At 38.9% G+C, this 12,175-nt stretch overlaps 1 protein-coding gene across 1 annotated transcript in view; it reads right to left on the bottom strand.

The window, feature by feature from the left end:
- Window positions 1-5,949: 5,949 nt before the first annotated feature.
- Window positions 5,950-12,175, bottom strand: part of slc5a6a (solute carrier family 5 member 6a) — a 78,859-nt gene continuing 72,633 nt past the window's right edge. Inside the window, exons 18-19 of the mRNA XM_034138303.1 lie at window positions 9,188-9,315; window positions 5,950-9,100 (exon numbers count right to left, since the gene is read on the bottom strand). Of these exons, the coding sequence (XP_033994194.1) occupies window positions 8,900-9,100; window positions 9,188-9,315 (329 nt within the window). The 3' untranslated portion in view covers window positions 5,950-8,899. The remainder of the gene's footprint in view (window positions 9,101-9,187; window positions 9,316-12,175) is intronic.

Below are 12,175 nucleotides of genomic sequence, written 5' to 3' on the forward strand. Positions count from 1 at the left end.
GGTACCCAGAGATCCTACAACATCTGCACGGACGGAGGTCACAAGTTTCGGCGCAACAGGCGTCACCTTCTACAAACGTGTGAGAGTGACACAGATCAGGAGACTCCATCAGACGAGCAGTTGGAGCCTGAGAACACTGAGACTTTGCAGCAGGACACTGAGAAACAAACAGGCCCCAGAGAGCAATCACACATTGTTTACAATAAAATCACAAGATCAGGCCGCATAGTGAAGCCAAGAGATGTGTTAGACCTATGAAAAAAGAAAGGAGAGGGAAATGCAATACTGACAGTGCACTTTGAGTGAATCTGTTTATAATGCAACACTGACAATGCACTGTGATTTTTGTTTGTTTAGAAATTTAAAAACAGTTTTGTTTCAGAAGCAGTACGACATGCTCTATTAGAATTATTTCTGGGCAACTGTTCAAAAAAGATAAGTTTAACTGCAGAAGTGTTTACTAAATGTTGATGTACCAGCCTTATAATATTCCCTCAGTGATAGAGTAATCACAATTAGTAGATATAGTGCCTTAAGACGCACATTCATTTTAAATGCTTTAAATGCATATGGTTATAATTTGTTATGGCAGCTATACTATTCTTTTCTAAAGAAGGGGGATGTAACATCTTGGTGAATACAAGATCTTTGATTACGGAGATCACGTTAATGACGTAATGCATGTGTGCATGTTACGCGCCAGTTGAATAAAGATGGACACTCGGAATGTCACAAGTAGTCCGCTTCATCTGTTTATGTAGACACTTATATGTCCATAGAACAGAATATTAGATACATAATCCTTTAAATATGTTGTCAATGTTTATAAACTGTCATATTAGATGTATAGATATATTTTAACTAAACAACATGTTGCACAGGGACATTTTACTAATGACTAGTGAACCGGACATGTCCCGTAACCGTTCCATGTATGTGATGTTTACCGGTAGCGGATTATTATGTACATGTATCGTCAATTTAATGTTGACATATCTGGCTAAATAACATGCCTGTTTATGACATTACCCAGTTTAAGTTAAGGACTAACATAACTACGAGCTAGAGAGAATCTCGGACGGGACCGGACGGGACCGGACGGGAGCGAGCGGAGCTTCTTTTATTTACTTTTTTTTCTCCGTCACCGGTGGCAGCGACCGACGTGTTTTAAAAGTGAATTTAGTCTTTAAGTGAGCTTTAACAGCATGATATACAAATAAAACAAGAGCAAAACAAATCTTGCCCTTGACTGTAACCGGACACCTGTTTTTATTTTACCATTAATTGAAATACTAAACCTCACTTGTAAACAATGAAAGTCCGGGGGGGACAGTGAAGAGAAGTTACAATGCAGTTAACACCACCTTTTATTATGAAATACTTGTACTTGAGTAGGCAGGCCTGTTTCCATTGTAAGGTACTTTAATACACTATAATTGAGAGGAAATTATTAAATAGTTAGTATGAAGGTCGAGTTTTTCATACAAAATATAGGCTATTTATACATTTCGATTGATTGATTACATTTAAATGCATAATCTGCATTTGTACTCGTTTTTATTCATCTTTAATTTGTATTGTATGTAGTCATCAGTTTTTCTTTTAATCAATATGTAATCTTTTACAGCTTGTTTATTAAATATTTATTATAAATTACATATTTCTCAGTTTTAAAAAAAAATATGACTATTTTCGTATTCTCTAGATCAGCGGTTTTCAAAGTGTGAGGCGCGCCTCCCTGGGGGGGCGCCAGAGATGAGAAAAAAATAACGAGAACAAGATGAGTAAAGTGTCACTTGCACACTTTTGGCTGTCTGTGGAGACCGAGTTCCCCCACCTCGCCAAAAAGGTTGTAAAAGTGCTCATTCCCTTCACCTCCACCTACCTGTGTGAGTGCGGGTTTTCCGCATTGACTTTGATCAAAAGCAAGTACCGGTCAAGGCTGCAGCCAGAGGATGATCTGCGTTTATTCCTGTCTACATTGCATCCCCGCCAGAGTCCTGCACGGGTCTGATTTTCAAGACCCGCTCACGCCCCGCACCTGCAACGAGCAATACCGAACCCGCCCCACCACCCGCACATATTGCCAATTAGTTCCGCAAACCGACCCGACCCGTCGGCACAAGATCAGCAAACCGACCCGAACCCGCATATCCTAGGAGCACTGAAAACATGCAATTATTAACACACGCAGTTGCGTATTTGGCTCAAAAAGCGTGGGATGTTGGTTATTTTCTCCATCCAGGATGACACCAAAAGCCTCCTAGATGTTGGATTTCGCTCTTGAAGAGTTATTTACAATGCTGTATTCTCCGCTAGAGCTTCACCTCAGCCATTTCGAATGTGGCGCGCTCAGCAGCAGATTGATGCGGTGCAGAGGTTATGATTATGCGCGGTCCCGCGGGGAGAGGTCTGAGGAATCTTACCACCCGCGAATCACTTTTTTTGCGGGTCATCCGTCGGGTACCGACCCAATGCAGGACTCTGATCCCCGCAGGACTCTGATCCCCGCATCATCCACCTGTGCGCATCAAAGACGCAGACTCATTGTTCCCAGCACTAAAGTATGGGTGAGTGTAATAAGGAGGCAAAGTTGATGTTCAGTGTGTTGCCGGGAGCATATAAGGATTCATCCACGATGTTGAAAATGTAAAAAATGTTTAAAACAAATATTTAAAACAAAAAGATAAAAAGGTTTTAAAAAGTTATTTTTTAATGTTTTTAGGAGGTGATGCTACTCAGCCAATCAAATCGGTGCTGTCAGTGAGTCAGCACGATAGATTCAAACACACAGAGACGAGACAAGAAGAGAGAAACAGTTGGAGTAACTTCAAATGGCGTGCTCAAAAAAGAGAAAGGTAGACAGCGAAAACAGAGCATTTAATGACATTTGCTCTTACTGGACCTCTTTGAAATGCAATTGAATAACCCTGCATTATAGCAACAACAACAATAATAATAATAATAATAATAGCAATAATAATTGGGAGGGGGGGCGCGGCTGTTCTCATGTTCTCTGAGGGGAGGCTCACCTTCCCAGACTTTGAAAACCCCTGCTCTAGATGGAACCACGCTTTCGAAAACGGGACGGTATTCTTAACTTGAGAGACACTTTGGAAGCAACAAAGGTCAAGAAGTCTAACAAAGATATGCCGTGGATTCAACCTCTTTCCCCAGAGGAAGTGATGGACAAGGCCAGAACAGCCATAACAGCTCTACGCACAAACTGGCTCCAGTGTGAAGGGAGGGCACCGCCTGCCAACATACCGCTGTGCCAGAGGCTCTACTTCACTGGAGTCATTTCACCTGCACCTGAACCGGTTCATCCCAGGTAAATATGTGTTTCCCTTTTCTCATCCTATGGTTAGATTAATCACCATTGGATTGGAATAAATAACATTGTGTGCTGTGTTTTTATCTATACAAATGTTGAAATGATCTGAAATAAAAACATGATACATTTCAAAATGTACTTTACAGGTACTCTGGCAAGTGACACCTTTTTCCAAGTCTATCTTTTGGATGGACTGGCATGCTGGAATGAGGACCGGGCTATGGCAGCAACAAGGGATGAGCAGCAGCATCCACACTGCTACAATCATCTTCTTCGCCATGCTGTGAATACTCTGGCAGAGGAGGTTCAAGGGAAGAAGATCATCCCTTATGTGGCCACGAAAATACACTGGTAGATACATATTTTATTTGCTTGTAGTATACTAATAGCCTACCATTTTATCACTTGCATTATGTTTTCTGATTGATATGCAAATAACATATCATCTAAATACCAAGAGTAATTAGATTAAGTCATTTATATTTAAAATCATATTATATATATGATGGTGTATTATCTAATTGTATTTTTATTTGATTTTAAAGAGGAACTGATGGGTGTGGAGTACCTTTACCAGCAAACTGGTCAAGTTCTTCAGGACTACAAGCTGGCCATACAAGAGTCAGAGAACAGCGAGGTGGCAATAGAGGTTCATGAAGGTCATGCTGAACCTGAGGAGTTTCAGGACTTCACTGTCCCCACCTTCCACCTTCAAAGGTTACCTGCAGCCTCATCAAAAGCATCGTCCTCTTTATCTCCGTCTCCATCCACCAGCACCCTGTCCTCCCTGTCTGTGGTCCCTACATCGACAGTGTCACCTCCATCTACCAGCACCCAGTCCTCGCAACAATCCACCTCAGTCGATGTAAGGACCAATTTACCTTTCTTATGTTTATTTACATGCTTGTAACACAATCTGGGTTATGTCAGCTACAATTAATAGCATTTGTTGTTGCTATCAAATATGTTTTAATTATCTTTCATTTTAGGATTGTGTTGGCCCTGACAATATCGAGGGGTATGGAGCCGTCCAGGAGCTGGCAGAGTTTTTGTTTGGTCTCCGAGAACACCTACTGGCCTTAAGTGGAGACGAGTGCGCCAAAATAATCACTCTGACCTGAGCAGCTTCTTGTGGCAATGCAGAAAGGGACATCTCTGTATCCTGGCAGTTTGGCTGAGCCTCACACCTTTGTTCTGCCACCAAACACTGCTGGTGAGGCAAAGCTCCAGAACAGATCACAACCAGTGGCCATCTCACAGGCCCCACCACAAACCTCCATACTATGCTCTTCCCTTCCTTGCACCGACTCTGCAACTCTCAACACCATACATGGTACCATCTGTGCAGCTTCCTCAAGTGCCTGGACCCTCACAGGTTGTGCCTGGAAGCTCTCAGATTATGCTTCTCAACATGCCATTGCCATCAGCTACTCAGGCGCTAACATCCGGTCAGAGTAACGTGCCGTACACCACACAGCAGTACAGGAAAAGAAAAGAGGAGAGGGAGCAATCTGGATCAGGCAAAAGAAAATATGTCAAAAAGACAGATGCCATCATTTGCAAAAACTGCAACAAAGACAGGAAGCCACCAGCCCACTTACAGTTCTTTGGCAATTGGTACTGTAAAGAATCAGAGACCCAGTCCTATGAGGACTGGAGGACTGTGCTGGAGCAAAGAGGGTATGGGAAAAAAAAGAGAGGGGATGCACCTTAAAGGACCACATGCTGTGAGCAGGTGCAACTTTTTGCACTGTTTTTATTGTATAGCTTTATTTTACACTTTACAATACATATTGTAAGAATTGTTGTTATTATTACTGTTGTTTTAAATATATAAATACATATAAAACAAGTATGGATGTTTCTGTTTTGAATATTTCATCATCATATTTCACTTTCATTATTGTTATATTATACTTTGTTCTTAAGTTTTAATACATTTATTAAAAGTTGTAATTATAATAAATGCACAACATAACAATAATCCTCATACATATTTGTCATATTACTTATATTCTAAGTACTATTTTATGTTAAGTACATCTATAGAAGTACTGTACAGTGATGTACTGACTTGCATGCTCCTTAATACTGCACTACATTTGAGAGGCAAAGATTTGACTCTGAACCTCATTGATTTGATAACATGAGTTACTTTAAAGATTTAGATTCTGTTACAAAGTACAATAATATAAACAGACAATGAATCATGAATGATTATGGTGAAGAACTGAAATGATCCATTCATTTTATTCACAACCTACCCAAAAGTATGGTAAAATAATAAATAAGCTCCACCTTTACATTTATGCATGTTCTGACATACAAGGGATAGAGCGGGATTCGAAACCGGCTCGCAGGGCGTATTTCGGCTACTTTTCGGTTATCAAACATAGAGTAAAGCGCTATGTCTTTGGCGCACCTCACTATCCATTAGACCACCACTATCAAACCCAAAGATGAGTCCAAAATATGTCAATGCAAGGATAGAGCTTCTATCGCACAAAGAAAATGCCATTTATGTGTTCTTGGTGCATTTGGGAGCCTCTATAATGACATTCACTACCAATAGCCAATAGGTGGGGATATGCACAAAATGTACACAAAATAGTAACTGAATTTGTCATTTTTTTAATATCATCCCAACTCAAGTACATCAAACTTATACATCTATTAGTCATACATCCAAACAACTATGAAACATGTCAGCAGATTAAATTGTACATCTTTTTTGTCTCATGACAAAGGGCGAATACATCATTACCATTCACTTATTTGTCTGGACTTGGTCCACTCCTCCACAGACGTTTGGAAGTGAGCTGATATTCATGCCAATATCATGTTAATTTATGGAAACTAAATCAGGACACAAGAAATAACATTTAAAAAATGAAGGCACAGCCAAAGCAGTGGAGTCATCTTGACGTCAATGCTTTGGGTTTTTCTTTTCTTTTTTTGGAATGCATAATAGAGAGAATTCTTGTGGTTGGGAGAACAAACATAATAAATATTGTTAAAAACAATATTTATTGTTGCAAATTATAAAACTTACAAAGTGTGATTTCTTTCTTTTATAAATTGTATACAAAATCATTTAATTTTGCAGTCCAAACTAATTCATTGTTAGAGAATGAAAACGTAATAATGGTGAAATTAAAATCAGAATAATACTGTTAATTAACAAAAACTGCTGGCTTCGGTTGGAATATCAAGACTGTGTTAATTGTGCTTTATTGGGTGTGTTGGTGTAAATTAGTATCACAGTGTTCCACCCATTCTAGGTTTAGAAAATACATCTTCATCTTCAGCAATAATATCAATACTAATGTCTGCACTTAAATGATGTTACCCTACATTATAAAGCGGTTTTATCTGGGCATAATTAAAGGTAACATTACAGGCACACACTTCAAGTAATTTCAGGTATATCACAACTCTATGCATTATGAATACATTACACATTTGCATGTCCTTTAAAACATGTTAATAAAAACTGAGAACCAATAAAATGTCTTGAAACGTGATTGTGAAAGTCAGCATATGGGATGTAGCACTGAAAAACATTCCCCCTGTGTCAAATAATGTAGCAGGGGATGCTGTTTTGACATTAAAAAAAAGGAAAATGTCATGGTTCTTGCATATAGAATTCCATATTTTAACTTCTGAAATGTTGCTTTATATTATATTGTATTATGATTCTGATTTATACAAATTTACAAAAGATCTGAAATATATTTTGTGTTGTTAAAACAATAGTTTAAAGTAATCCATCTTCTATATGCTTTAAATAATTGAGGTATTTCCGAGTATGATTGTACAGGCATGTTTAAACTGCTACACTGGGTCTGCCATTTACTTCACATACAATTGCAACTCCAGCAATGTGTATATGTAGACCAACGCAACTGTCTAAATGTAGGAGAACATTTGTATTATTGCATTTCATATGGACTTTCCATGAACTGAAAAACATGTTCTTTGGAAACATGTGACAATGGTTTGGCACTGAACATAGTAAGCCACATGGCTGACTCAAAACATCACCTATCTTCTAATACAATAAAAATGGATAACTCAAATGCTAAAATGGGGTCGGTCAAGAATTCTGTGATTCCAAAAAACATGATAACAGTGAAACAATTAAGCAAATGAATCGCATACTGGCACAGACAACAACCTGAAGTATGAACAGAAAGGCACCAACAAAAATGTTTAAACACATGTGGTTCCGTGTTGATAGTCATCCTACAGTAGAACTTATTGAGATAATACTAAGCAGACACCTTACAGGGTAAATACCAGCTCATCAGAGAACATGGAGTCAACCTATCCTGACAGTCATGACTGCTGGAGACATGATTACTGTGACTGTGAACACAAACTGTGTACTGTATTTTAAAAATTAAACTTGAGTTTTGATGCTTTACATTGTTATGTAAAACATACTGCTTCTTTCTCATAGATGGCATGGCTTTCCTAATTCATTTAATGGGCAGCATATTGGTCTTGGTTATGTCAATGAATGTGAATTATTTGTACTGGCCAAGCATTATGCCAAGGATTTACCAATAACATTATGGCAAGTAATGTATTAAGAGCAACTAGGAACCAATCTAAAATATTTTTTATATCTTATTCTCAACAAGATCATCTCAACCTCCCAAAGCTGTGTGTTAAGATCCGAGCAAAGATGGTGTGTCATGGTGCCAGAGTGCTATATATATATATATATATATATATATATATATATATATATATATATATATATATATATATGTGTGTATATATATATTTATACACACACACAATTATACATATTCACATTCATACATACCTTTGCTTTTGTCCACTCTAAAGCAGCTAGAAGGAAACTTATTGCATTGAACCAATGCATGTAAAGACACAATACCACACTACTGTTGTGCCTTTCAGTCTTTTTACATTTTGCTCCTAAACTTATTGAGATTTTAAGGCTCCATTTTCACTATGAAAATAACACAACTTGTTAACATAATTTACATAATTATCTATTAAAGGTGGGGTAGGTAAGTTTGAGAAACCGGCTCGAGATCGCTAGAATTTGAAAATACACAACCGGAGAAAATCTGCCACTTCCTTACAGAGCCCCTCCTCCAACACACACGAACGCGCACATGACCAATGAGGGCACGAGATAAGTTTGTGCACAGATGGAAGGCTGACAGGCAGGTAGGCCATCCAGTTATTTTAGCCGGGCCGGCTAAAATGATTGGTCGTACTTTTTACAGTACTACGGCTTCCACAGATGATATTTTTTTATGGATTTGTTGTCAAAGCACTTAAGATATTCATTGCTATCGGGATGTTAAGAGCATTCCATGGAATATAACAAAAAGTGTATCTCGAGCCGGTTTCTCAAACTTACCTACCCCACCTTTAACTACCTGATTTTTTGTCAAACAGAATCACTTTGGAACAGCTCATTGTGCAAGAGAGTGAAGCACTCTTATCTTCAAACTGCACACATATAACTTTTTTCTCACAAACACATATCTGAAAGTGTACACCTGTCATAAGAAGAAAGGATCATAAGGCCGTCTCCTGAACCATATGAGTGGTCAGCTGACATGAGGGCAGAGCCATCCTTATTTCCAAGTCTTCCTGCTCTGTTTGTGCTCTGTCACTCTCCGTCTCTTTGTCCTCTGTCACTGTATCCTCTTTGCATTGAGCTGCTTTGTTGCCATCTTTCTTGGCCCTCTGATAAGGCAAGGTCTTTGTTTCTTTGGCCTGACCAACAATGATTAAGCATTATTAAAAGTACAGCTTACAGTTAACAAACAGAGAAAACACTTGTGAGTGTAAATGTGAGGTTACCTTATGTGGATTGGGCAGAGGAGTTACACAGCAAAGCTTTTCTCTGTAGCGTTCAGGCAGGAAGAAGAGCAGTGTGCCCATCACTGGAAACACTGTGCCAGGCATCAGATCCTTCTCCTTCATAGGGCCTAAAGTTTTAGAGAAACACCAGTATAGTAATGATGAGGTATTCAAACTAGGGCTGTCAGTCGATTAAAATATTTAATCGCGATTAATCGCATGATTGTCCATAGTTAATCGCGATTAATCGCAAATTAATCGCACATTTTTTATCTGTTCTAAATGTACCTTAGAGGGATATTTTTCAAGTTTTTAATACTCTTATCAACATATGAGTGGACAAATATGCTTTATATGTTTGTTTATTATCATTTGAACAATGACAAATATTCTCATGAATATTAAACACAACAACCTGAACATTACAAATATTCGCCTCAATTCAACCTGGAACCTCTCTCATACAATAATACTGTGTGTGTGTGTGTGTGTGTGTGTGTGTGTGTGTGTGTGTGTGTGTGTGTGTGTGTGTGTGTGTGTGTGTGTTTTGGAGCTATGTGCCGCTCAAGGCATATATGCTCGAACGTGTGCTGCCTGGACGCTGCAATCATGTAGCGCGTACTATCCGTGCTGAGTGAGCTGACTTTTCGTACAATGTCCCACTGTCTGGCTGCAGACTGCATAAAGTCAAGTGCTCGGCGCAGTTGTCGGCGAAATGTCCTTGAAACAGCTCCTTAGCGCAGCTAGCTAGCACCAGATGCTAACAACACGTAAGGTGTGCCTCGCTCGCGCGAGTCGCGCCACACATACACACTCCCTCCCGGTCCTCCCGATGGCCAGTCCGGGGCTGCCGGTGAGCGTGGAAGTGTGGTCTGCCACAAGCGGGCAGCAGGAGCGGGGCTGTCAGCATCAGCTTGTAGATGGTATTTTAAACTCGATGCGCTCTGAAACTACGGGGCGGCGAGGACAAAAAATACACATGCGTTAATCACGTTAAAATAATTAGTGGCGTTAATTTTTTTTTGCGTTAACGCGTTATTAACGCGTTAACTTGACAGCCCTAATTCAAACAAAGGGCCAATTTATTTGAGAGAATGCTGCAAAGTGACACAATTAACATGACATGGCCTCTGACATATAAATAAAAACCAAAGGCTTAATTAGAAGCACACAGTGCAACTACCTGTATGCTTGATCTGGGACAACGTCAGTGTTTCAGAACTTGCCTGACAATCCTCCAACTTTTAAGATTTATTTTGTAAAAAAGTGATATAGCAAGAATTGTTACATCCATAGTTACAACAACTAAGTAAACTTAACTCTGAATAATTCATTCCACAAACGTAATTTCCTAAATTGTAAAGGAACACATTCCGACACAATGTTTCCATGGCAACATTTTCACTCCTGTTTCTAATACAAGTTCAATGTTCACACAAAAATGTGTCAGATCTTCCAAGTTGCACAATTGGGACCCAAAAAATGTATTGAAATTTGGTCTGTGGTCATTATTCAATTTTATATTTTTGAGTTAAGCACTAAATTAAAAAGGTAAGAAAAAGCTAATTGTTTTTTCTTTTTATTCTCAATTGAAAAGATCACAAATGCACTGCCATTAAATGTATACTCTACACTGTTAGATACATCAAACTGCTAACACCTTCAGTCATTTACTTATGACTGTGGCTTTCGGCCAGGTGAGGATGTTGTCAGGTGTCCAATGTGTCCCCATTGGTCATGAAATCCCACCCGCTCGTTTTAAGACAGTTCTTTTAAGTTGCGGACACATCAATATAAATATATATAATATATATATATATATATATAAAAGACAAGTGGATTTTGCATAATAGGGGACCTTTAAGATGTGAGTCTTTTTATACAGTACAGTGTTACTTGATTGTAGGACTGTGCATCTTCACTGGTCTCACGATTAGATTACGATTATTCTGTCAACGATTCGATTCGATATCACGATGCATAACAATGCATAACAATGCGTTGCATCATACATTTTCTATATTACTGCACATGGCTACTTGTTCATCAATGAATACATGCAGTCAAACAAATATTAACTACATATTTTCATTATTTAGAAAGTGCATCGGAAAACAATAACATAAATGTCTTGAAATGAAATGGTAAACCAAAATAAATAAATTGTATTTTGAATTGTTCCATCCTCAAAAACAAAACAAATACTTCTGCAGTCTAGCTGCAGCTTCCAGCAACTGTCTTCAGCTCAAAAAAAGGACACTGAATGTCCTGAATGTGGCATCACAAACATGACTGGAGTCTGAAAACAGACTTACGTTCCTCTGTCTTACTGTTACATCCAGTGAATCTATGAGATTAAGTCAGCCTCATCACATCTCATCAATCAGAGATCAACATTTTTTAGTGAATAATAACGTTTTTTTTAATTATTTCAAGCACTTTTTAAGTATTTATAATTTGAATTCAGCAATATGTTATTAGTCTGAATGCCAAAACTTTGAAAACTATTTTATTCAGGGAGGGTGGGGCGGTGAGGAAACAGTGATCACTGAGGTTTTGTTCCTGCCTTCACAAACTTTACACAAGTATTTATCGTCTGAATATAGCGATAAGACGTTCATACTCTGCAATCCACATGACAGTAACGCATGTAACGCATGTTTTTCTAAGAAACAACTCTGTGCACAGCCGCAGCGACATGGACTGATTCAGAGTGGGTCATTCTGCCTGTTGGTTCTGGACTGATTCGGAGCGGGTCATTCTGCTGTTGGTTCTGGACGGATTCAGAGCGGGTCATTCTGCTGTTGGTGCTGGACGGATTCAGAGTGGGTCATTCTGCCTGTTGGTTCTGGACTGATTCGGAGCGGGTCATTCTGCTGTTGGTTCTCGACGGATTCAGAGCGGGTCATTCTGCTGTTGGTTCTGGACTGATTCAGAGTGGGTCATTCTGCCTGTTGGTTCTGGACTGATTCAGAGCAGGTCATTCTG

This window comes from Trematomus bernacchii, unplaced genomic scaffold (assembly GCF_902827165.1).
Source record: "Trematomus bernacchii unplaced genomic scaffold, fTreBer1.1, whole genome shotgun sequence".
NCBI classification, from domain to species: domain Eukaryota; kingdom Metazoa; phylum Chordata; class Actinopteri; order Perciformes; family Nototheniidae; genus Trematomus; species Trematomus bernacchii.